At 36.4% G+C, this 26,927-nt stretch overlaps 1 protein-coding gene across 1 annotated transcript; it reads right to left on the reverse strand.

Annotated features, from left to right (window-relative positions):
• Nucleotides 1-6,274: 6,274 nt before the first annotated feature.
• LOC140156714 (3-oxoacyl-[acyl-carrier-protein] reductase FabG-like) lies at nt 6,275-25,405 on the reverse strand. The gene is made up of 9 exons (XM_072179651.1): nt 25,335-25,405; nt 17,786-17,916; nt 16,995-17,087; nt 11,811-11,899; nt 10,522-10,615; nt 9,210-9,279; nt 8,776-8,812; nt 7,955-8,018; nt 6,275-7,295 (listed from the first exon to the last, which is right to left on the reverse strand). The coding sequence occupies exons 1-9, from the start codon at nt 25,387-25,389 to the stop codon at nt 7,137-7,139; spliced, it is 792 nt and encodes a 263-aa protein (XP_072035752.1). The 5' UTR covers nt 25,390-25,405; the 3' UTR covers nt 6,275-7,136.
• Between the last annotated feature and the right edge of the window lie 1,522 nt (nt 25,406-26,927).

The following is a 26,927-nucleotide window of genomic DNA, read 5'->3' on the forward strand; positions in this document are numbered from 1 at the left end:
GTCAATGTATCAATACTTTCTAAACTCTGTGTAATTGTTTCCACATACTGTAGTCTGTTGCTATCCCTAAAGGTTGATTTTTAAACGTAATAAGAAGGTTCCACTGTTAGTTGCCACCTCCACTTCTGTAACATAGCAACCCCTACAGTCTTTAATGGTGCCATCCTATTTTACAGCGAGATTATCGTCCCCTTTTAGTGCATTCAACAACTTTCTTAAGGACAGTGTGGTGCCTCCATTTTACTTGCAGTTGATCTGAAGGGCATTGCACCAGTTAATTCCAAACCTGCCACTGTTTCCACTACCAATTTCTCAACTTCTGAGCATCTGTGTTCAGAAACATTTGCATTCTGCATTTTGCAACAGCATTGATGCTGCCTTGATTCTGGGATTGACACATTTCCTGTCCACTTTTGTTGGCATACCTTCCTTTTGCTCTTAAATAAAAGAGTTTTACTGTAGGGCATCTTTTGCAATGCCAGAGAATCACCTGGTATCTTTGCCTATTTTTTTTACAATGGAGTTGCATGATTTTGTTTTAAAATTTGCATTAATATTTGTAATGCATTGAGGGACAGTTTTGGGACACTTTGCTCTCTTGACCTATTGGAAAATTGTTTTCTGTGTGTACAAAATATTAAAAATGTTTAATTAGAATTAAAAAAATGAAAAAACATGGTTATATCATAAATTATCTGAAATAATTTTAATGATAATAACATTATTACAATAATAAATGAATGAATAACAATTAAAGCAATTTCGTTGACAGGTCATAGTTCAACCCGTACCAAAACTGCCAACCCAGGCGGCGGATGACATGATCGAGCCGGCAACTCGTGAAACCGCCCGGCCGTATGGCATTTTCCATATACTCGGTTAGTTTTGTGGGGTTCATTATCGAACCCCAATGGTTTTAGCTTGTATTTATATTATTTATCAACATAGGCCTATTTGTTTTTGATATTTCAAGCGTTTTAAAATTTCAAAATAATCCCATTCAATTACACGGTTGACGATGAAAATTTACTGAATTTACCTGTGCCAACCCGGTCCCACAATGCTGTAGCAATTTGTCACTTATTGTTGCCACATACATGTAGTCTGTAGCTATCCCTGAAGGTTGATTTTTAAACCTCTGTAGCTATCCCTGAAGGTTGATTTTTAAACCTCTTTAGAATGTTACTCTATTAATTGCCACCTCCACTTCTGTAACATGGCAATCCCTATGGTCTGTGGTGCCAACCTATTTTACAGTGAAAGTATCTTCCCCTTTAGTGCATGCAACCACTTTCTTAAGGGCTAGTACCTTCATTTCACTTGCAATCCTCCCTTGGGTAGATCTGGAGGGCATTTCACCAGTTAATTCTGAGCCTGTCACTCTCCACTACCAGTTTCAGAATCATTTGCATCCTGCAACAGCATTGATGCTGGGATTGACACATTTCTTGTTATATCCACTTTTGTTGGAATATTTTGGGATTCATCCATACCTTCCTGTTTCTCAATCAGTTCATTCTCCAGGGTTGAAATCTGCACAATTCCAGCTTTCAAAGAGTTGACAGTTTGCCGTAGGGCATCTTTTGCAATGCCAGAGATTCCAGAGAATCACCTGGTATCTTTGCCTTTTTTACATCGTAGTTAAAAGATTTTTTTACAAGGATTTGCATGATTTTGTTTCTTACAGGAAGAGGAGATCCCGCCTCGGTCATTTTATCCTTGCATACAATGTAGCACAATGGATGTTGTTGCCTTGAAATCGTCTCTGGATCTGTATGGTTTTCCTTGACATGCTATAATTTGCCCTAAAGAAGCTCACTCGGTTTTTTAATATCTGATTCTCTTTTTCCAAAAAGTAATTCTCCTCTTGAAACCAGATATCTCAATTCGATTAAAATGTTCTGACCAAAACATGTTTAGATTTTGTGTTTGCTGGGTATACATAATAATTGAATGTACATTGTAATGATTTTATAAAGTAAATTTACTGCAGTTGTAAGCCAGGACATAATATTTGTGAGGAAATTTGTGGTAATCTATGATCCATACCAATTTTGGATCATCCAATTTTTGATTTATCTCTCACTCACTCCAACTTGGTAAAACCATATATGTTGGCTTCCTGAATTATGTGGTTGAGAATTAAATTAAATTAAATTTAATTTAAAATCTCATTCATGTACAAAATACTTGTTCAACATCAAACAAAAACTAAATAAATGTGTTTTTAAGATTATATGCTCTATACAGAGAAGATATCTTACACTTCCCACAATGCATTTCTTCCATTTAGATTTTCTGCACAGGTTTGCTATCTAGTGCAACATAGCGGGTTGACAGTGCAAAAAAGTACTTCAATGAACAGAGTCCATCCAAATCTTGCAAAATATGATATTTCTTGACTATCAACCCATGTTTCATGTTTAGCCAGTCTATTCTCAACATGCAAACAAAGGAAACCTGGACAAAGTAATAGGAGTGTCATTTTGCTGTAATGAGCAAAGGATTATGGGAAGGGTAAGATATCTTCTCTGTGCTCTACCTGTAAAAGGAGAATGACAGGCCAAAGTTATATCAAACTATCTATAAGATTATATTATGAAACTTGCATTCACTATGTTATAAAGCAAAATAATAGTTACAATTGAAGATGCCAGTTCTAAAAGGGGGTTAAGTAACAACATCGTGAAAATGGAAAGTCTGTTTGTACTACAAGGGGGTTATATCTACACTCTCTGTGCAAATTTCATAGTGAAATAATATGGTACAGCATTGAAACTGCATGGACAAAACCAGTTCCTTGCATTGAAACGGCCCTAAAAACTTTCGTTGTCATTTATCTTCAAATGCACTCAATGTGACTTAACCCCCTTTTAGAGCTAGCGTCTTCAAGTAGTAGTGAATATGGAAGTTTGCCAGACATTCAAAGTGTGAATTTTAAGTTGAACAATTTCTTTTCACAAAAGACTACTGTTTCAACTGATAAGTACCTTAGTTTCATTTTATTAACCTGTCAAAAAAAGGTAATACCAAGCCAGATGAATAATGCATATTATATGTGACCCCCTCCCAAAAAATAATTGTTAAGTCTCAAGGTGGTAGTTTTGAGACCTCCTGACTACCAAGTTGATGTTTATTTAACACGCATATATCTGCACAAGCCAGTAGTATGACCTTTGTGAATGCCCCATCTTGCCTGTTCATAAAGGACATATACTGCTGGCTTGCAGAATGTATGCTGCATGAACAAAGGCACACTACTGGCTTGAACAGGTGTGCATTAGATAAAGAACAACTCAGCAGCCAGGAGGTCTCAAAACGACCAACTTGCAACTTTACCCTTATTTTGAGTGACATCTATGTGTGGACATTATTGTTCTGAATCTCTATATTCAGTCAAGTTTTCAAAAAAATTATGAAGTGCCTGTATCTTAGTTTCTGAAACCCTTGTCAGATACATTGTAGTTTAGTTTGGGTTAACTAGGCTTTTGGACTGACATTTATGTGAACCCAACAGATTTACAGGCATTTCAAATTGCAATTGTATCATATGCCTTGAGTGAAGAATGCCATGAGGTTTAGCATCATTATTCAATTGGTTAACCTTTTGCATGCATACATGCTCTGTAGTGTTTACTCAGAGGCTGTATTTTGCAGTGAAAAGTAGATTTGAAATACACAAATTGCAGTATATAGTCAATTTGAGGAATTTTGTAGCCAAATTCGGACCAATTTAAGGGGGGGGGGGGGTGCTTCACATGATGCACCCAATTTCTAGAGAGTATACAATGGTGCATGGGTCATTCATGATGACATTGAGTTGGCAATTTTTGAAGAAAAAAAAAGGTTACAAATTACAAAGCAGCCTTTGACTGCTCCTCCATAAACTTAATTTTGTAATTTGATTATGGAAATAAATCTGTAATTTGATATGTAAATAAAGTCTATTGATTGGTTGATTAAAACCTGTAACAACATCATTGTTTGTGTGTGAAAATAAAGAACAAGGAAAATATTAGCCACTCCACACAATCAAGTGAACAATTTTACTGCCAGCCTTTGGGTCAAGAGAAAGGAAATCTCAACTACCACTGCAGCTGGAAGCAGTGTGATTTATTGGTATGATTGGTACTATGTACATGGAATGATCAAATTTGAAAAACTACAATCACCGAAAAAATAGTTGGCACACTTGCTCAAAACAATTGAAATCCACACCACACCATACTATGAAGGCAAGTGAAACAAGTTTGTCATGTATATTTGAAGCACAGCACAGACTCCACCCTGTATCCAGCATCTTTCAATGTTGGAGTGTCTCGCAGACCTGTTAACAACATGGCTGTGTCCAACGTTGAATGGGAGAGCAGGGAAGGGGAGAGATTTACCAAAAGACAGTCAAAGTATGCCAATATTTTTCCATGATTGTAGTAAGATTTTGCAAAGTCCCTAGACGTAGTAAAGGAGTACAAGTTGCATACAATAACCATAACATATGCAGTTGTCTGCATAAATATGGTATTTTGATTCCGTACATCTGAAAAATGGAGATACTGTATGCAAAAAGAATGTGGGGCTTCGGACTGATTTACCCAATATGTGATTGTGCTCAACTGCCTGTTGACATGGTACATTGCATTCACCGTCAATGATATGCTAATCCATTGGGCTATTCCGGTTGAAATCCATACACCCCCTATGGAAGACATGACCTTAATCTCCCACACACTCCCCGGGGATAAGGTCATGTCTTCCATAGGGGGTGAATGGATTTCAACTGGAATAGTCCATTGAGAAAAGGGCCAAACAGGCATAGTGTGTATACATATAGACCACTTGGCATCCGACGTCATTGCCCGGCAGTATGTTCGCGCATTATGGCAATTTCCATTGTTCTTTGCCCTGCAGTGTGCGTACGCATCGTAGTCTGCTAAGGGCACGTGCATTTTAAATCGCCTACATTTCATATAGTACAGGAAAGCCATCGAACAGTGTAGCGCCTCGTTCGAAAGCATATCGATGGACGAGTCCTCGCCTTTGTTTATAAACAGTGATGTCAAGTGGTCTATAGCCACAGTCATTCAGAAACATCACAATTTTAAGAGTAAATAAAAGATTCATGACAACATATTCATCTCTTAAGTTTTTTTTTAAATTACAAAGGATACAAAGTCATGTTAGAATGTTTTCTTTTAAGAATATGCCACTTGTTCCCTGATAAGTATATTTGTTGAAAAAAGTGAGATTACTCAATTCATATTGAAATGGATTTTCACAGTTGAAGTATCCACTATTTTTTAATTTATTTTTCATGATTATGATTTCTCAGAACTTGCCAGGTTGGCTATAATTTTAATTGTTTTTAATAATAGTTCATTCATGCATACAGATTTCTATGAAACCTTCGTAACAATTCTTTATTATAGTAGTAATTAAGTAGTAAAAATTATAGTACTTTACAATATAGTTGTTAAAGCTCAAATTAGCTTTTTAATACTTCTAAGCAATATAGCACCATTAAATGCCACCTCTGCCAGCAATTTTGTTTTGATAAAAAAATATGATTTATCAAACATTGGCACACTATTAAATAGTGATAAAGTGAATTACTTCCTGTGTGCAAACAATAATTTGAATATAGATCCATGCATCATACATGCAGGGGTCGCATTCTTGCGCATCCTGGGACCCTCTACTTTTTGTTTTGGATGGTTTGGACCCCTTAAGGGATCCAAAATGAGCGTTTATTGCGTTTCAACAGTATTTTTTGTGGGACATGAGAGCACCTCAGACCTATCGAATTGCATTTTGAATACGAAGCATGTCTTTCTGATATCAAATAATTTTCATTTTTTTTAAATCACAATATAATACAAATTTTATGACAAATTATAAAAAATTGATATTTTTCAAATTTTTAATATATAACAGTCCTCGAAGTAAATTATATAAATCTAATGATATATTCTTAAAGTGTATGTTGCAGGGAGGAAAAGCCGACGGTCAATTGAAAATTTTTACCTTTCATATTGAAGATATGGATTTTTTTCCCAAAAAGACCTAATTTTTGTTGGTGTTTTGGGAAAAAATCCATATCTTCTATACTGAAAGGTCAAAATTTTCAATTGATCGTCGGCTTTTCATCCCACCTACATACACTTTAAGTATAAATTATCAGATTTATAAAGTTTACTTCAAGTACTGATAAATATCAAAAATATCAATTTTTAATGATTTTTTTATAAAATGTGTATTAAATTGCTAATTTCAAAAAATCAAAATTATTTGATATCAGAATGACATTCTTCGTATTCAGAATGCAATTCGATATGTCTGATGTGCTCTAATGTCCCAAAATAAATACTGTCCAAACGTTCATACCCCAGCCCTTAAGGGCAAGAAAAAAAAATTTGAGCTTGCACTATCGCTGTATATAGGGGTATCAGCCACTAATAAATTATAACCAATGTGACATGATCTAATGCAATCAAACAAAAGTCAGCAATAATTAAATTGAGATAAAGGCAATTAAATAGCAAAAGTACACTAAAAACATAAGAAAATAAACTTCACTTTGAAACATCAGTAACAAAGTACAAGTACTGAGCAAGTTGGAAATGGTAATAACACATGTTATTAACCCATATTTCTTTCTACATTGCTAATTTTATCGAAATTACACAATTTTGTTTGATTCTCTGTAATTTTCGATACTAAAAATTGGGCTACTTAAAAAAAAGACCCATTAAATAGTTACTTGGTGATGATTTTATGGCATCGTGGTACTGAGAAGTTTTTGCAAAACTCTTGGTAATTTGCCATGAAAGTGTTACATGTGGTGTGTGATCAAGCAAAATCAGTCGGATATATTGATTTTCAAATATAGCCAAACAAAGACAATAATTTCTTTTGTTGAATACATGTATTGTTTTGGAAACACTTGGAATTGAATATGCCCAACTTCAGACTGATTTTGCTTGATTACACCGCTATATGACTATATGCCAACTGGACCACAGTTTTAAGTCCTGAACCATAATCAAAATGATCATCACACTAAGTCCACCTCTTTAACAATCATTCTAAAAAGAACAGGTCCAATTACAGAATAGCAACAGCTACATATGAGTAAAATGTCATCGTGGACAAGATGCCTGTCTACCGCCATCTACAGGTAGATGTGTACCAGTTGTAAATGATGCTGCATCAGATGCTAGATATGCTATAGCATTAGCCACTTCTTCTGGTTGTCCTGCTCGTCCCAGGGGGTGTGATGCTCCACAATTATCAATGCGCTATATTTGTAAGAGACAAATTACAGATAAGCTATTTTGATCATTCAGAAGAATGTTGTATTGTGGGTAATACCAGGACATCAAATTAATGAGTTAATATGTATGAATGAATTGCTACTCATCTGTAATTCATGTGATGAGACTCATCCAAATCTCAGTTACAACATTGGCACTACTATAAAATATTAACCAGGTTCAACCAATACTTGCCATTATGCATGTGCTGTGAAGTCATCAACATGATCAATACCAAACAGTATGCAAAACACAAGTACAAACCCTTTTTTAAAAAGTGCAAAGTCCCGTGCAAAGTTCTCCCCATTGAAATAATGTGTGAGTTCCATGATGTTTAGCCCCTATGATATACCCACAATCATAGGCGTAAATCCCGGGGGATGGGGGATAAATTCCCCCAATATTTTGCCAGGGGGAATGGTCCATACAATCATCCCCCTCCAATGTTGATGCCTGTATGTGGGTTTCTGCCCAAAATAACCTCATATTTGGCCATTTTAAACTTATTATGTCGCCAAAAGGTGCTGGATTCACTATACTTCAAGAATTCTTTTCCAACCCCATCCTCCCCCAATGTCAAAAAGAAATCTACGCCACTGCCCACAATGCATAATACAAGTGCTGTAAGAGGAATTATATCTCACCTTTTGGTAATTTTCTTCATCCATACCAGCTCTCATATGAATACCCGTATCTGTTGTACCGGGACTGAAAGTAAAATGAAATAAAAACACACAAACAAATTTTGATTGTCGAAAGTATTGACAGTCGGAAAATTCATAGACATCCGACATGTTGGTACGCTCAATGGTAGTATCGATACACAAACGATATGGAACATATGCTTAGATTATCCCAAATTACCATCTCCCAATTCCAAGCTGAGCCATCATGTCATCTCAACCCCGAAGATGCCCCAAACGACTTTGCACAGTCGTTTTGTTATGTAGGGGCCTATTCTGTTGTACAATAAACATTGAAGAAATGTACATTGCATCTTGAAAATGTGTTGATATATTCGATACTGTATTGACATGTCGCATAATTTGCTTCCGATATATCGACTTAAAAAAACTGTATCGATAACAGGCCTAATAATAATGCTGTGGATCTAGAAATGCCCCTTTAAGTAGAGAAATTACAGATGTGTAGAATTTCTTCTATTGTCTTCATAATATATGGCGTCCAGTTAGCAGGTAATGTTAGCACATCTACATGTATGACAGTAACAATAGACAAATGTGTCAAAACTTGATTTTTTTTAAACGATACTCCCGATGAGCAAATCACTGAATGGTCCTTTAAACCAAATTTGTCACATACATGCAGCCATACTTTTGTTCACAGATCCAGCCATACATACATCCACAGATGGAAAATTGATTACTTATTAATTGCCTACCTTCCATTAAACAATAATATCACGTACATCAACAAACAAAATAAACATATACAGAAAACTTACTTGACTGAATTCACCCTTACACCATGTGGAGCCAATTCTAAAACATACAGAAAGTAGAAAACAAAAATCTCACATCTTACAATTTATGTGTGCATGTTTATTAATATAAAGCAGAGGTCCTCAATTAGATTTTCTGAAGTGCCACATGATTAAATTTTGCAGAGCTGAAGTGCCACTGACAAAATAGAGCGAAGTATTAAAGCATAGCGTCTTACAGCGTGGGGTCCATATGGGCCTGCTTAAGGGCCCAGTGGGGTCCGGGGGGCAGCACGGCCCTGGAAGCTCCTGATTTTTAGGCTTTTACACAGATGTCCCACCTGAACAACTATACAATTTTGTATCAAAAAGGGGTATATTTGTAATGTGTGTTCACTTCAGAATCTATTCAACTTCTTGCAACTTTAGTTCAACTTCATTGAAGTTCACATACTCACCCAAGGCAGCAGTTCTTGTAAAAGAGTCTAGAGCAGCTTTGGACATACAATAAATAGCCACATTGCCAAACTGTATGGAGAAAAATGTAATAGATACATACGTATTGTATGGGTATAGTTTTAAGTTAAAATTTCAAATGTTGATACCTATTGGCAAAATTAAGACTGAGCACCTACATCAAGGAAAATAATGTTGATATACTCTGGCATACTAAATACAAATCACCACCCCTCTCTCTAATTCAATGTTTATGAAAGCACTTGACATTGTGCTCTCCATGCATCCCAACATTGATTGAGGGGAGAGTGAAAGGTTTGAACAGGTTAGATTATATTAATCTCACTGAACTGGCAGATTGGCAATGAAAAGTTCCAAAATATTGTCAAAGTGTACCAATTATTTGACATTAGGGTTAGGAGGGGAGCGTGGCTGAGCGATCCAAGAGTTGGACTGTGAATCCAAGGGTCATGGGTTCGAATCAGAGGTCCACTTGAGCTCGGCTGGCTCTTTGTGTCCTTGAGCAAGGCACTTCACTCTACTTGCTTAGTGCTTCGGAGGGCATTGTAAGCCGTCGGTCCCGTGTACATGTATTTCTGACATTAATGCAGTGTGCACGTTAAAGGCTATTCGAAAAGAGCAGGGGATCATCCCGGTACTGTTGACTGTACTTAAAAAATACACTCATCTACTCTAGGTTCCAGAGTAAAAATAAGTACAGCTTGTCTGTACGCAGTGCGCTAATACTCATACATATGAGGCCAGCACTAATAAGAAAGAAGAAGGAGTTAGGGGGCAATGGGTATATCTATAGCTATTCCTCTTGCCTATTTCTAATTAGACACAAAATGAATATTATTTGATAATTAAATTTCCAACAAATACAATAGTGTTTTTAAAATGGTGTTTGAAAAACTACAATGGATGGATGGAGGGAAATCTAGTGTTTTTCCCTAAATTTAACCAATAAATATTGTTTTTTCAATTTCTGCCACCTGAAGCAAAAGCATCTGGCAGATTTTCTGTACTTAAATACAGCCCTTACACTTAAAGTTATGCAAAATTCAAGGATTCCTCTTTTTCCATGCTTGCATTATGAGGCAAACACACTTTAAATTAGTGGTATATTTTTCTGACACTAGTTAAAATAAGGAATAAAATAAAAAGCAAAATTCCTTTTTAAAAATATATATGCTACTAACCATCCTGTGTGTATTATTTTGTACAAGGTCAGATGGCACACACTTGATGTCACACACATACTATGTGAAGGCTACACCTAAAAGGAATTTTTCATTTTACTCTAGTACTTACCGCTCTTAATCCGGCAACACTGGATACGTTGACAATGCATCCTTTAGTTTTAATGAGATGAGGTATGACAAGGGATGTGATATGAAAAATAGCTCTGTAAACAATGAAAACATTCAATGATTAAATTTACAATAATGCTCAATAAAAAGATCATGATGTTCATCACATTCCTAGCGGAACCTAATACCTATTATAGATTTATATCTTCCGCTCTTCTCCAGTGTGCCTCTGTGGCTCAATTGGCTAGAGCGTCATGCTAGTATTACGAAGGTCTCCGGTTTGAATCTGGACAGATGCACAGGGGTTTTTTTGCAACGTTCATGTGCACTGGCTGCTGTGAGGAAAGATTAAAATTTGTTCATCCGATCAAACCAGAGAACTAAGTATGGTGATTTACAAACAGCCTGGTTGCCTTCCGATGGGTAAAGGGTAAAAGCCTGGATAGTGAGACATTTTGTCCTCAGTGTCAGGGAATGTGGATTTAACAAGGCGATATATAATATTTATTTATTTATTATTTATTTATTATGCTTCATCACTGGCTCATATACAATTACAAAGATAAATATATTATATAAATATTGCACATACTAATAATCAAGACAAAGTAAAGAATAAAATGCCAGCGAAAAGAATGGGACAAACAGGTGCAAAATCACCTCTAGGACCATCCCACCTTTCGATTTTTGAAAACAAATTATTGGGGAAAAAACCCATCACAGCCCCATCCCAAATTAAATAAGCCTGCAATTCGAGCACCTGCAGTAAGAGCTCCAAGAGCATGTTTTCAAAGAACAAACATTTTGAGTAAAATGAGAATTCAAAAATTCAACCACCCTGGATTTGAAGGAAGAAAAGGAACCGGCTGTCCTTTTAGACAAAGGCAGCTGATTCCAAAGCTGCACAATGCGGTTAAAATAAAAAGTCATGTGCGCTTCGGTTTTGCAACGTTGAATTTTGAGTTTAAATGAATCAGAAGATAATCTAGTGGTGGGATGGTCCTTCCCATTCCCTTGGCTGAATTTAACATAATTATTGACATTAATATCATAGTGACCCTCCTCCCTACATCTGTAAAAAAACCAAGAGATCACTTTAATATTAATTTTCATTCATTCCCACCCAATTTCAAATCAATTTTTTTGCCCCCCTAGCTATTATTTGTGCTTACATCTCTCCTAATAAAAATCATGGAATTCCACTGCACCAGCCACTATCAATACACCCCATTCACATTTTGCTAACCTCCTTTCTGATTGGCTACTTATGCTGAATTTGTCTCCACATACCTGACATTTACGTTCATCATTTTGTCATACTCCTCCATGCTTGTCTTGTGGATAGGTGTGCTCAACATATAGATGCCTGCACTAGTTATCTGTGGAAATGGTCATAATAAGGTTTTAATTAAGCTTTCGCCAGTCCATCAATGAGTGAACAAGGAATAGTGTTACATTCCGAAAGCTCTCAGGTGAGCAAATTAAAGCTTTGAGTAATGAGTTAGTTTGCTTATTATCCTCTTTTACATTACATTAACCCTAATGCACATCTGAAAAACCAATAGAAAAACTGGTTTTTAAGCCTCACACCTAACTGCTTTTGTGGGCACAGGTGTTTCTGAGAAGAAAAGAAGATAAAGAGCAAAGCTGTAATCCTATCTGCCTGGTTTTGAACCACCGACCCCTTGAGTGTGGAGCACCCTGCCTGTGATAGCGACCCACATGTGACAAACTTGGCCAGCCAACCTTTTTGTGAATATATATGTCATCGGCTTCTTGCTTACTCTGCTGCTTTTGCTTCTGCTTCATACTGTGTAAACACTCCCGGCTAGAGGTTATCATGCAAAGGTCAATGTGATTTGACAGCCTAAATCTTGAAGTGAGCTCTTTTGACAAGTTCATAAATGTTCAGATCATTCAATTTAGACAGTAGATAGCATCACATTATCCATTGTGCTATCTACAGTAGATAGCATCACATTATCCATTGTGCTATCTACAGTAGATAGCATCACATTATGCATTGTGCTATCTACAGTACATAGCATCACATTATCCATTGTGCTATCTACAGTAGATAGCATCACATTATCCATTGTGCTATCTACAGTAGATAGCATCACATTATGTATTGTGCTATCTACAGTACATAGCATCACATTATCCATTGTGCTATCTACAGTAGATAGCATCACATTATCCATTGTGCTATCTACAGTAGATAGCATCACATTATGCATTGTGCTATCTACAGTAGATAGCATCACATTATGCACTGTGCTATCTACAGTACATAGCATCACATTATGTATTGTGCTATCTTCAGTAGATAGCATCACATTATGCATTGTACTATCTACAGTAGATAGCATCACATTATGCATTGTGAGCACTATCTACAGTAGATAGCATCACATTATGTATTGTGCTATCTACAGTAGATAGCATCACATTAACCATTGTGCTATCTACAGTAGATAGCATCACATTAAGCATTGTTCTATCTACAGTAGATAGCATCACATTATGCATTGTGCTATCTGCAGTAGATAGCATCACATTATGCATTGTGCTATCTACAGTAAATAGCATCACATTATGCATTGTGCTATCTACAGTAGATAGCATCACATTATGCATTGTACTATCTACAGTAGATAGCATCGCATTATGCATTGTGAGCACTATCTACAGTAGATAGCATCACATTATGCACTGTGCTATCTACAGTAGATAGCATCACACTATCCATTGTGCTATCTACAGTAGATAGCATCACATTATGCATTGTGCTATCTGCAGTAGATAGCATCACATTATACATTGTGCTATCTACAGTAGATAGCATCACATTATCCATTGTGCTATCTACAGTAGATAGCATCACATTATGTATTGTGCTATCTACAGTACATAGCATCACATTATCCATTGTGCTATCTACAGTAGATAGCATCAAATTATCCATTGTGCTATCTACAGTAGATAGCATCACATTATGCATTGTGCTATCTACAGTAGATAGCATCACATTATGCACTGTGCTATCTACAGTACATAGCATCACATTATGTATTGTGCTATCTACAGTAGATAGCATCACATTATGCATTGTACTATCTACAGTAGATAGCATCACATTATGCATTGTGAGCACTATCTACAGTAGATAGCATCACATTATGTATTGTGCTATCTACAGTAGATAGCATCACATTAAGCATTGTGCTATCTACAGTAGATAGCATCACATTAAGCATTGTTCTATCTACAGTAGATAGCATCACATTATGCATTGTGCTATCTGCAGTAGATAGCATCACATTATGCATTGTGCTATCTACAGTAAATAGCATCACATTATGCATTGTGCTATCTACAGTAGATAGCATCACATTATGCATTGTACTATCTACAGTAGATAGCATCACATTATGCATTGTGAGCACTATCTACAGTAGATAGCATCACATTATGCACTGTGCTATCTACAGTAGATAGCATCACACTATCCATTGTGCTATCTACAGTAGATAGCATCACATTATGCATTGTGCTATCTGCAGTAGATAGCATCACATTATACATTGTGCTATCTACAGTAAATAGCATCACATTATGCATTGTGCTATCTACAGTAGATAGCATCACATTATGCATTGTACTATCTACAGTAGATAGCATCACATTATGCATTGTGAGCACTATCTACAGTAGATAGCATCACATTATGCACTGTGCTATCTACAGTAGATAGCATCACATTATCCATTGTGCTATCTACAGTAGATAGCATCACATTATGCATTGTGCTATCTGCAGTAGATAGCATCACATTATGCATTGTGCTATCTACAGTAGATAGCATCACATTATGCATTGTGCTATCTACAGTAGATAGCATCACATTATACATTGTGCTATCTACAGTAGATAACATCACATTATACATTGTGCTATCTACAGTAGATAGCATCACATTATGCACTGTGCTATCTACAGTAGATAGCATCACATTATGCATTGTGCTATCTACAGTAAATAGCATCACATTATGCATTGTGCTATCTACAGTAGATAGCATCACATTATACATTGTGATATCTACAGTAGATAGCATCACATTATGCATTGTGCTATCTACAGTAGATAGCATCACATTATGCATTGTGCTATCTACAGTAGATAGCATCACATTATGCATTGTGCTATCTACAGTAGATAGCATCACATTATGCATTGTGCTATCTACAGTAGATAGCATCACATTATGCATTGTGCAATCTACAGTAGATAGCATCACATTATGCATTGTGCTATCTAGAGTAGATAGCATCACATTATGCATTGTGCCATCTACAGTAGATAGTATCACATTAAGCATTGTGCTATCTACAGTAGATAGCATCACATTATGCATTGTGCTATCTACAGTAGATAGCATCACATTATACATTGTGATATCTACAGTAGATAGCATCACATTATGCATTGTGCTATCTACAGTAGATAGCATCACATTATACATTGTGCTATCTACAGTAAATAGCATCACATTATGCATTGTGCTATCTATAGTAGATAGCATCACATTATGCATTGTGAGCACTATCTACAGCAGATAGCATCACATTATGCACTGTACTATCTACAGTAGATAGCATCACATTATGCATTGTGCTATCTACAGTAGATAGCATCACATTATGCATTGTGCTATCTACAGTAGATAGCATCACATTATGCATTGTGCTATCTACAGTAGATAGCATCACATTATCCATTGTGCTATCTACAGTAGATAGCATCACATTATGCATTGTGCTATCTACAGTAGATAGCATCACATTATCCATTGTGCTATCTACAGTAGATAGCATCACATTATGCATTGTGCTATCTACAGTAGATAGCATCACATTATACATTGTGCTATCTACAGTAGATAGCATCACATTATGCATTGTGCTATCTACAGTAGATAGCATCACATTATACATTGTGCTATCTACAGTAGATAGCATCACATTAAGCATTGATCTATCTACAGTAGATAGCATCACATTATGCATTGTGCTATCTACAGTAGATAGCATCACATTATGCATTGCGCTATCTACAGTAGATAGCATCACGTTATGCATTGTGCTATCTACAGTAGATAGCATCACATTATACATTGTGCTATCTACAGTAGATAGCATCACATTATACATTGTGTATCTACAGTAGATAGCATCACATTATGCATTGTGCTATCTACAGTAGATAGCATCACATATGCATTGTGCTATCTACAGTAAATAGCATCACATTATACATTGTGTATCTACAGTAGATAGCATCACATTATACATTGTGCTATCTACAGTAGATAGCATCACATTATACATTGTGTATCTACAGTAGATAGCATCACATTATGCATTGTGCTATCTACAGTAGATAGCATCACATTATGCATTGTGCTATCTACAGTAGATAGCATCACATTATGCATTGTGCTATCTACAGTAGATAGCATCACATTATACATTGTGTATCTACAGTAGACAGCATCACATTATACATTGTGCTATCTACAGTAGATAGCATCACATTATACATTGTGTATCTACAGTAGATAGCATCACATTATGCATTGTGCTATCTACAGTAGATAGCATCACATTATGCATTGCGCTATCTACAGTAGATAGCATCACATTACGCATTGTGTTATCTACAGTAAATAGCATCACATTATGCATTGTGCTATCTACAGTAGATAGCATCACATTATGCATTGTGCTATCTACAGTAGATAGCATCACATTATGCATTGTGTTATCTGCAGTAGATAGCATCACATTATGCATTGTGAGCACTATCTACAGTAGATAGCATCACATTATGCATTGTGCTATCTACAGTAGATAGCACCACATTATGCATTGTGCTATCTACAGTAGATAGCATCACATTATGCATTGCGCTATCTACAGTAGATAGCATCACATTATGCATTGTGCTATCTACAGTAGATAGTATCACATTATGCTATCTACAGTATATAGCATCACATTATGCATTGTGCTATCTACAGTAGATAGCATCACATTACGCATTATGCTATCTACAGTATATAGCATCACATTATGCATTATGCTATCTACAGTATATAGCATCACAGTATGCATTGTGCTATCTACAGTAGATAGCATCACATTATGCATTGTGTTATCTACAGTAGATAGCATCACATTACGCACTATGCATCCTGGCATTTAACAGTCAATACTTTTTTTTAAATGTTGATAAAACAACTGCATTTGTTTTCCTTCAACAATCTTTATCTTTGAAACAAAATGTTGAAAGTAAATCACTCGCATACATTTATAAGCTACAGAAGATGTTTTTAGGGAAGGAAAGGATATTCATGTTCTCTATCAATTTTTCACAAAATTGTAATTCTCTCTTTCATACTGTACATACCAATATATCAATCCTGCTATAATGTTTGATAGTCTTGTCCACAATGGTCTCATTGTCCTCTTCCTTTGTTACATCTCCAGTTATTAGTAGAACCTACGTACAGTTAAGAGGAAGTATCATAAAATAAAATTGTCAAAATATATATGTCACAGTGTAAAAAGAAAGATCAAGGCATACCAACTTGATGTGGGGAAACAAGTAGATGCACTATGCAGGGAACGACAAATGTTAGCAAATGTTGGCACAGAATTTTATTTGTAAAATGTCTGATGGCCATGATCGTTAATATTAATAATAAAGCCCTAAGACTATATCTGTGGGTAAAAAGATTGGTGTGTCTTTCAAAGCTGATTGAAAAGAAGATATGGATTTGGGGATGTCAGAGACAAATAAGAGGGGTCCTGGGTCCTATTAGTCATCTATTAGTAGAGTATCATTTCGTCGGTCGCAACACATAGTGGCGTATGTGAAGGACAAAATACGTCTCTGAGCAAAACATTTTTGAAGGATATGCTACTAGTAACAGAGTCGATACTCCTCCACTGTTATCTCTCAGTGGCCCGATTCCATTTGAAATTGAAGTTTAAGGTTCAAACTATGAAACTGTATCTTTAATAGTTAACAAGGAATAACTATTATAGGATAATAGCTAGCTCTAAAACCTATACGCCACTATGTGAAACGGAAAATTTGGAAAATCGCTCTACAACACTATGTGTTGCGACCGACAATTTGTAAATGTAATATTAATAGAGGCCTGAGTAAAATCTGTTTTGGAGTACATAGCCTACCTTAGCACCATGTTTCTCACATTCATTTCCAACCTTGTTCAAGTTACTTTCATTACGCCCTGTTAAGGCAAGATGAGCTCCCAGTTTGGCAAACAAGACTGCTGTGGCAGCACCTATACCAAGACTAGCTCCTAAAAAATAATTAAATGCATATAATTTTTATCCACATATACAATGTGTGATTTAGTTGGGATGAATTTTCGGACCCTAAAAAAAATCCTGATAAAAATAACTCCATGGTTTTAGTAACTTCCATGAACAACATTTGATCAGTTTTAAGGTCTGATATTTCTTTATACAATTTATTATGACCGTAAGTGCAGTGTCAAGTTCATCATGGAATCATGTGTTAATCTGAACTGTGCTAGGCTTGTCCACATTACTTATTCAAAAAGGCCTCCTCCTGTATAATCCTCAAAGGAAAATACAAAAATGTGAAGTTTGGACACAAAAACTTGAGGATGAAGGCAGAAAGTCTTGGTACTTTATCCTTGATACAAAAGTTATCATATTGGTAGTTAGATTTCATCAAATAAGATCGTTAATCGTTTTGTGTAAAACGGATCGCCAAGGTGAAAAATGATGCATTTAAAATATAAATTTGATTTTTTGCATAGTATTAGTAAGTCATTGTAAGGCTTCAAGTCAATGATGGCCCCGATGATGGCTGCAGACAAGGTTCCCGCTAGCCTTCAAAAACTCTGTGTCCGATCGGATGCACAACTGTAAAACCTGGTCGGGAAATGTGCGTCCCACAAAATTTTTGTGCGTCGTACATGTTAATGTGTTGGGCAACAGGGAATACAATTTTACAAAGCCCCTGATTGCCGGTATTGCATCGCATTACATCGCAGTTTGATGCAAATATTTGACTATTTCCTTTCAGATTCCTGATGAGATTTTAAAGATTTATGTAAATATTATTGTCAATAACAAATTATGTGAATGAAAACTTGCTGACAATGTACGATAGTAATCTGTCGATAGTTTAGAAAGTTGTGTTTTTGCTTTCATGTTTGAGCAAAAGCTTATCACGTCTCGCTGCCGTAAGAATTTTCATTCATTGACTGGTTGACCGGTGACCCGGAAGTGTTGAAAAATGGGAGTGGTTAAATGTGAAAGGTCAATAAGGCGCGTGAAAGTCGATTCCGAGTTTATCGTCCCCCGCCCGCGTCACTTTTTGGACACCAAAAACACCAGCGTCAAATTTTCAAAAATGGCAAAATAATTCATTATTTTCAAAGTATCAGTGTTTTCACCAGTTTTAGCAATTGGAAACATATATTTTTGTTTGTAAAACATATAAATTTATAACTTGGAACCAAAACCAGGCTCTTTTCTAACTTTTCTAGTCCCTACCCCGGGGTACTCAGTACAAATGACCATACGGGGACGTACACGCAAACATGGGTAGCATTTTCAGCCTTCTGGTATATCAATGACCCCTTTTTCAAAGCCTATTTTGGTATATGAATGGGTCCTTTTTCAAAATTTTCTCAATTTTTTCGGAAAACAGCCCAATTTTTCCTTAAGGGCGTACTACACCCATATATTGGTTTGATTGGTCTAAAAATAATTTTTCATATATAGCTAGGCAATATATGCACGAATCATGTGAAATAAAAAAAATATGAAAAAACATCGTGAAAGAGTGTCCTTTTTCACCCATTTGTCTTAAAGTTGACTGGTTGGTAAGGACGCTTATACGATCCACGTAGTCTTCTTCACAACCGGGTTCTGCCGTTTCTAACATTCATCGATATTCACATACAGTGCGTATTAGACTCGCTACGGTCCAAAATACGACCTGCCTACTAGGGCTGACACGTCAATTTGTATTACCAATTGGAAATACACAGGTCAGACATTTGAGAATAATTCTTTAAGATTTGGTAAAAAAATTGGTGGCTGCCTCATTATGCTACCTAATCAAAAATTTTGTTGAAATAAAATTAAGGATCGAATGCGTTTAGTGTCAAAAAGGCAAAATTACCGTCAAACTTTAATGAATTCTGCACCCTTGCGAAGCCCTCGGGCGGGGCACAGTTAAATCGGGAATAAAAATATCCGACCTTTGCGATCAATAACAACAAATTACAACATTGGACCATGTTTGGACATACTGTAGGCAAAAAAACATTATTGCCAAATAATATAGAATAGAACATTTGACATCAACTTGACAAACTAATGAAGAAAATGTGCTCCATAAACATTAAGTAAGTGCGCAAAACAATTCCTATTCAAATGCGTGTATAAAACTAAACAAGGCCGGACGGCTACAAGTTCTCGTGTTGCCAGATTCAAACATGAGCATGTATGCCTAGCACCTTCTCTTGGTAAAATCCCTGATAAAATCAAGAAATGTATGTTGTGCCTCTTCCCTCCCGTGAAGTGGCGTGTGGGTAGAGGTCCGGCGTAGCTAGGAATTTTTAAGGGAGGGGGGGCAAAGGAGTGAAAGGGAAACCCTCATTCAAGGGGGAATTTGTGACTGAAACAAAATAGGCTCAAAAGTACAAAAAGACCCTAGTAAAATTCTTCAGGCGACCGCATCCAAGGGGGGCGGACTTCCCACAGGGGTGGGGGTAGCTTCCCCATTTCCCCTTATGTATGGACCTCACGGCACTGGACGTATGAGAAATTTGCTCAATTCCGCAATTTAAGACATTTTAACAATTCCGCAATTTTAGACATTTTAAATGGTAGGCCCTAATAAAGTGAGTAGAGAAAGTGAACATCTATATAAATAAAAGGAAGGTTTCCCATCTTGTGCGCGAGTGTTCTCCGAATTGCCTAGACTTTCAGCTTTGATTTAGTGGTATATTGATCGGCTACATATTGCCATTTTTCCATCGGACATTCGTTTTTGCAAAAATTGATGGTAACTAAGAGAATAACATAAAAAACTGTCGTGTTGCTATGCAAAATCGCATGCAGTGGCATTGTGGGTAATAAGGACAGTGTGAACCGCGTAATAATATTTCCATTAAAAACCATACGCAGAGCAACATTGCCCTGTTTTCTGCCAACTGCGAGGTGGCCAAGAAATGATTCAGGCTATCTAGATGCGCAACATCGCGTTTTAACAATGATCTTACGAGCTTTTAGCCCCTCACGCAGAGTTACGCACCCCATTTTCCGCCACTGCACTGAAGTTGGCAGCCAAGAGATTAAGGCTACGTCGCGTGAATTTTATTATTTATTCTAGGCCTATGAATCGTCGTTTAGTTTTACAGCCAAATTCATACAGGAGATTGAGGAATATACGGGGAACGCATAGTTGCACTTTATTTGGTTGAAAACTGTCAAGACCAAGAATTGGCCTCAAAATCAGTGAAAATATGGTTAAAACCGGGTTTTTTCCGGGATTTTTGTTGTCAAAACTCAGTGGTAGCGCGTGCCGTAACTAACTGGCAGCAACGCGTTGGCGTTAGTACGTCAGCGTACTGAGCAATGTGACGCGCACGTACGGGGTGCATAATATGTACAGACCAACTTTCCGTGCCAGAGAAATAGAAAAGAAAAGAAAGGAAGACAAAACTGAAAAGGTAGGCCTATGGATGGGTCGGGTTGTGGATTATATGCATGGTACTGGATTCGGTTAAGAGATTACCCGCCAAGATGATAAAAAATCGTGAGGATACGAGAGGAAAGAAGGAAGCTAAAGATAAATAAATAAACAAATAAACAAACAAACAAACAAACAAACAAACAAACAAACAAACAAATAAATAAATAAATAAATAACTCATGTAAAAAAACTAAAATAATGAGAATAGAATTAAATAGATAAAATTCAAACGGGAAATCACAAGCTAAGCAGGAAATATGAAAAATGGGAATAAAATGTAGAAAAAAGCCAAAACTAAAAGGAGAAATGTAAGAAATGGTAGATTTACAAAATAATGCATGGGAACGGGGCTCAATAAATGAATAACATGGAAACGGAAATCACAAGCTAAGCAGCATGGGAACAAAATAGACTATGAAAAAGAAACTGAAGAGAAAGAAAGGAGCTAAATGAATTTAAAAAAAAAAAAAAAAAAAAGAAGGTACGGGTAGGCCTATTATACGGGTTATGGTTACAGTAACTAAATGAAACGGGAGCAAACTAAAGAGGGAAAGAAAGAAACTAATCAGGAAAATTAAGGGGAAAAAAGAAGTTAAAATTAGAAACTAATCAGGAAAAATAAGAAAAATAAATAACAACTGAAGGAAACGGGAAATCACAAGCTAAGCAGCTAATAAAAATGAAGCTATAAAGGGAAACGAATAAGAAAGGATAGATTTAGAAAATAATGGGAATGGGGTTAGGCCTAGATAGATAAATAACATGGAAACGGAAAATCACAAGCTAAATAGCATTTTGTTTTAATGGAAACAAACTAGGCCCGTGCAGGAGAAACTGAAAAGAAAATGGAAATGCAAGAAGGGACAGGTTTAGAAAAATAAAATTTACCTTTCAATGATTCTACCTTTTCAGTAATTCCTCCTGTTTTAGTGATCGCTCCCATTTACTCATCCCGCTAGTATTAAATAATAGTAGACCTATTATACCCCGGGTATATTAATACTTGGCTTTTGCAATAATATACTCGCCTACGTGCCAAAACTTGCGGCTTGCCCCTTCTCGGCCTGCCTAAAACTGAATACCGGCTGCCATGTAGGTGTAGGGGGATAATGTTTTGGTATGTCGATAGAGGGGTTGGCATGTCAAAGTGGGGAGGGCAAAGATTTGTTGGCATGGGGAAAGCAATTCACCGCCCCAGATGGCGAGTTGCGATAATATAAACTGAATCAGCGGTGTAAAGCACGAGTATAGGCCTACAATTCCGCAATTTAATAGGCCTAATAGGCGTACATTTTAACACAGGAAACACGGAAAAATAAAAGTTAGCCCGGGGTCATAACACTACTAAAATATTCAATAAGCATGATAAGGGGCTCACCGTTTCCAAATGGTGTAGGCCTACCAACTGAAATTTCTTACCTCTTGCATTCCCCTTCCCTCGGGCCATATTCGCCTTTGTTGTCCCTGTTTGTTGTTATAGTATTAGTGGTTTAGCCAAACGCCGAGTACTAAAGACATAATCTCATCCCGAGAAAAAAATCATCAGACATTTTACACGAATCTGATTACTAGCTAAGCCTATGATAGGCCACCTACATCAATTGGCCTACTGCTGATAGGATCCTATGCCTAATATTACATTTCAAAAATACCAAATGACAATTAAAATGACTTACCGCAGGGTATCCTTTACTTTTAGACATTATAAACAATTTTAATTTTTCACTGACTTTGCTGGGATTACTGGATAGGCCTTTAAAATTGTATAGATGGGAATGTCTAAATGCGAAGCGTATATGGCCTACGTGGCGTGCGGGATAACGTGCAGGAAATTTTTCATGATTTTGACTGCGTAATACTGTAGGCATAGGCCTACCCGTGACGTGATTTCCAAAAGTGCGTGTTATTCAAAAATCAGTCGTGTCCCATTTAATGTGCACCAAATATCGCTTTCCCCCCTTCGATCTACCCAATTTTCCCAAATTCCTTTCCGCCGGCCCGTCTTGGCTTGTCCATTTTTTTTCCTACTCCATGGCTCCGTATTGGGATTGCCCCATATACGCCGGAATAAGAGCTTTAAAATACCTAAATATATACATGCATAAAACACGGCAACTCATAACGCAATGGATTGTGGGTGATGTAGTCAATCAAAATTCGCGTGTCAAAATTCGGATACCGTGGCGAGTGCAGAATTCTATGGAATATATTTGCTTTTTTTTTGCCTTGGATAGCAACAATGATAGGTAAGACACAACAAATATTAATCCACTTAAAATATTATATCACTGTATCAATTTTGGAGTTCCTAGTTGAAATGGATTAGAAAATAACGACAAAATAGTTACCAAAATCGGCAAATCTAAGCTTACGAGTCTTATTGAATATGAGCTAATATGGTGGGTATAAGTGACGAGAAATGCAATTTTTTTCAACATTGCTGTAGTATGGTTGTGGTAACCTGTTACCTATGGCTTAATTAAGTTTCAGTGAAATAATGTCGCTAGTTACAAATACAAAATATAGCTCAACATTGAAAATAGAAGCATTTTAACCAGTTCGTTTTTGATAGATGTGTGAGTACTGAAAATCACCAAGTTCATGAAGCCATCAGGAACCACTTTACATATCAACATTATTTCTCTAATGTGTTGGCAACACGTATCCAAAATTTTAACGAAATCCGTTGATAGCAAGCTTTCCAAAATGAAGTGAATTTAAAGCATGAGTGATGTACCTCCTTTTGGCTTCTATCTTCAAAAGCATGTAAGCTACATTCATACCGATGTCACCAATATAACGAGAAGATTTGCCCCTTCATTTTGCATACCACTTTGTCCATTTTTTTTTTCTCATTTCTTCACAAAATGCAAAAAAACGCAAAAAAAATGCAATGGGTGTACATGTAGTACCCCCTTAATCTAGCCCAAATTTTCAACATTTTCCCAAAATTTTGGGAAAATTAGTAAAAACTAAGACAATTTTGGGTAAATTCGGCCGAAAATTTTGACTTTTGGTATAGCAATGGGTCCAAATTTCTTGAAAAATTGGTATATTTATGGGTCTACTTCCAAAATCTCAGCGGCACGTTCCTACCAAAACCAAACTTGAGTACCCCCCCCCCCCCCTGGGTCCCTACCCATATAAAAACATGTTTATAAATAACATACATGTATGAGTCGTGTGGCTTTAAATCAACACGCACTTTAGGTCAATAATGAAATCTGATGAAATAATGAAAAATGAAAAAGTCACCTCACCAACCTGGGAAAAAAAAGGGACAACTCGGAATTGACTTTCATGGGCCTAACTTGTGTGCTGATTGGCTGATTGGTCCATTATGCTACTAAAATATTAATTTATACACAATGGAGCATGGGAGGTTTAAAACTTTTCATGTTTTTATGATGATGAAGTTACGAAATAGAATCATTGCAAACACCAATTTGGTAAGCTTATAATCATTCATTTATGGGCTGAATCAACTTGCGTCCGACTCGCAACAGGTTGATGAAATTTGTTGAACATTGCGTCTAGCAATACAAAAATGCATCTGGAAGTAAGAATTCGCGTCCAGCGGGAGCCTTGGCTGCAGATCTAGAAAAAATGCAAAATTTGAAGAGACATTTGCCAATTGTTACGGTAACTTTCTTACCGGTACTTATTAAAAGTTATCACCTTTTTAAACAAAATAATTTCCATGTTTCTACCTAAAATGTTTTGTATAAAAAAATCGCAATTGTCATGGTGTTTTGGCTTTCTTCACTCAAGGGCTTTAATTTGATATATAAAATGATGCAGTTTGATGGCAAATTTGAATTCACCTTTCATGCCTTTCATACCTATTTTAAGCTTACTCATAATGCAAGTCTTTTTTAAGTGTCACACCACAAGTTTCTTGCAGGAACAGTGTGAATTTGCTTATAATTTGAAACTAATTATGCCTACTTTGTGTGTTTCACTAAAACAACAACTTACCAGTGATTAGTGCCACTTTGTCTTTCAGGTTAAAATTGCTCATGGAGGCTGCCATCTTTTTCGTTTTCAATTGAAATTCCTCCTTTTGTATAGGAGCACCTCTTCCTTCGCCCGGGCCGATCCTTGCACCCCGAGCTGGCATGTTTGTTTCATGCAAGATGTATTATTTAAGTTTAAAATTTGGAATTGAAATTAGTCAAGGAATCTAAATAAAAACACCGATTTGGGGTGAAAACGCACATTTTGGAGAAATCACAAAAACCGTTAAAAAACAATTTTGTAAACACATAAAAAAAGTTCAAATTTGGCTTTCTTCATTTTTTGGAATAGGCCTACATGAAAAGAGATGTAGGCCTATTCCACAAGTTAACATGGTTAATGAAGAATGCGGCTGGAAATTTGATTAATTATGGGTATATTACTCAGAAAATAAAAATTGCAAATGAGTAACATTTAGGGCCTAATAATGACTTGGGCAGTTTTGTTATGAGGGTGTCGACACTGACGATAATTTGTATTACGGTATAGGCCCCCTATATATCGCAAATTTAAAAAAATCAAAATTGTTTGATGCAGAAAGCCATTCCTCGTATTAAAAATGCAATTCTACGTGTCTGATGTGCTCTTAGGCATGCAGGTCCCACAACAAATACGTGAAAACGCTATCCGAGTCCTTAAAGATTTCAAAATATTATGAAAACTTGAATCAATTAATAAAAATGGCAAAAAACATGAGTTTTTGCGCAAATGTTGTCTTTTTTAACAGTAAAAGTATATTTGTGACGTGTCATGTCAAAAGGAGACACTTTTGGGCAGGATCGTAAATGGAGAAATAGCCACAAATCTGCCCGGGGTGATTTTTTCACAATTTGGGTTTGTTGCGAATTTGTGATGTTATTAATGTTTAAAATATTGTCTGATATAGTTTCAGACCGGGATATAACTGGCATCTTGTATAGGCCTATTTTCTGAGACATTTTTCAAGGTAATTCATAGGCCTACTTGTCAACTTGTCAACAATATTTCTAAAGGCCGATATCTCAATTTCCAATTTTATAATACCATAATTTCAATATCTTCGCTTAGGAATGGCCCAATTTCATTGGGGAAAACAATGTTGTAGAGCAAAATATCTTTGTATTTAAAATATGTAAAAACCTCATAATTGATAACCTGCCCAAAAGTGTCTCCTTTTGACATGACACGTCACATTTCATAATGAAAAAGCTTACAAATTGGTTGACCTGAACAGTAGGCCTAACATGGCTTTTCTTTTACACCAAAAGACAACTGCATTATGGATAAGTAAATCCATTAGTTGACGAGAATGCCTATGCATTAATTTACGAAATGTCTTTCTATGGAATAGGGGAATTAAACATTCGGGTGGTTGAAGAGGAATTGTTAAACATTGGGTGGATTGTAGCCTATATAGGCTAGTACGAAACGTTTTTAAGTGCCAACCAGAAGCTACCAGATGGTGAGATAATTATGTTTGGCACGAATCATGGGCGTCAATCCCGGGGGGTCCCGCCTTGCGGCAAAATGACCCATTTTTTGTTCTTTTCAGTCATTTTCTGGGCAATTTTGGCC

This window comes from Amphiura filiformis, chromosome 7, assembly GCF_039555335.1.
Source record: "Amphiura filiformis chromosome 7, Afil_fr2py, whole genome shotgun sequence".
Taxonomy (NCBI): Eukaryota; Metazoa; Echinodermata; class Ophiuroidea; order Amphilepidida; family Amphiuridae; genus Amphiura; species Amphiura filiformis.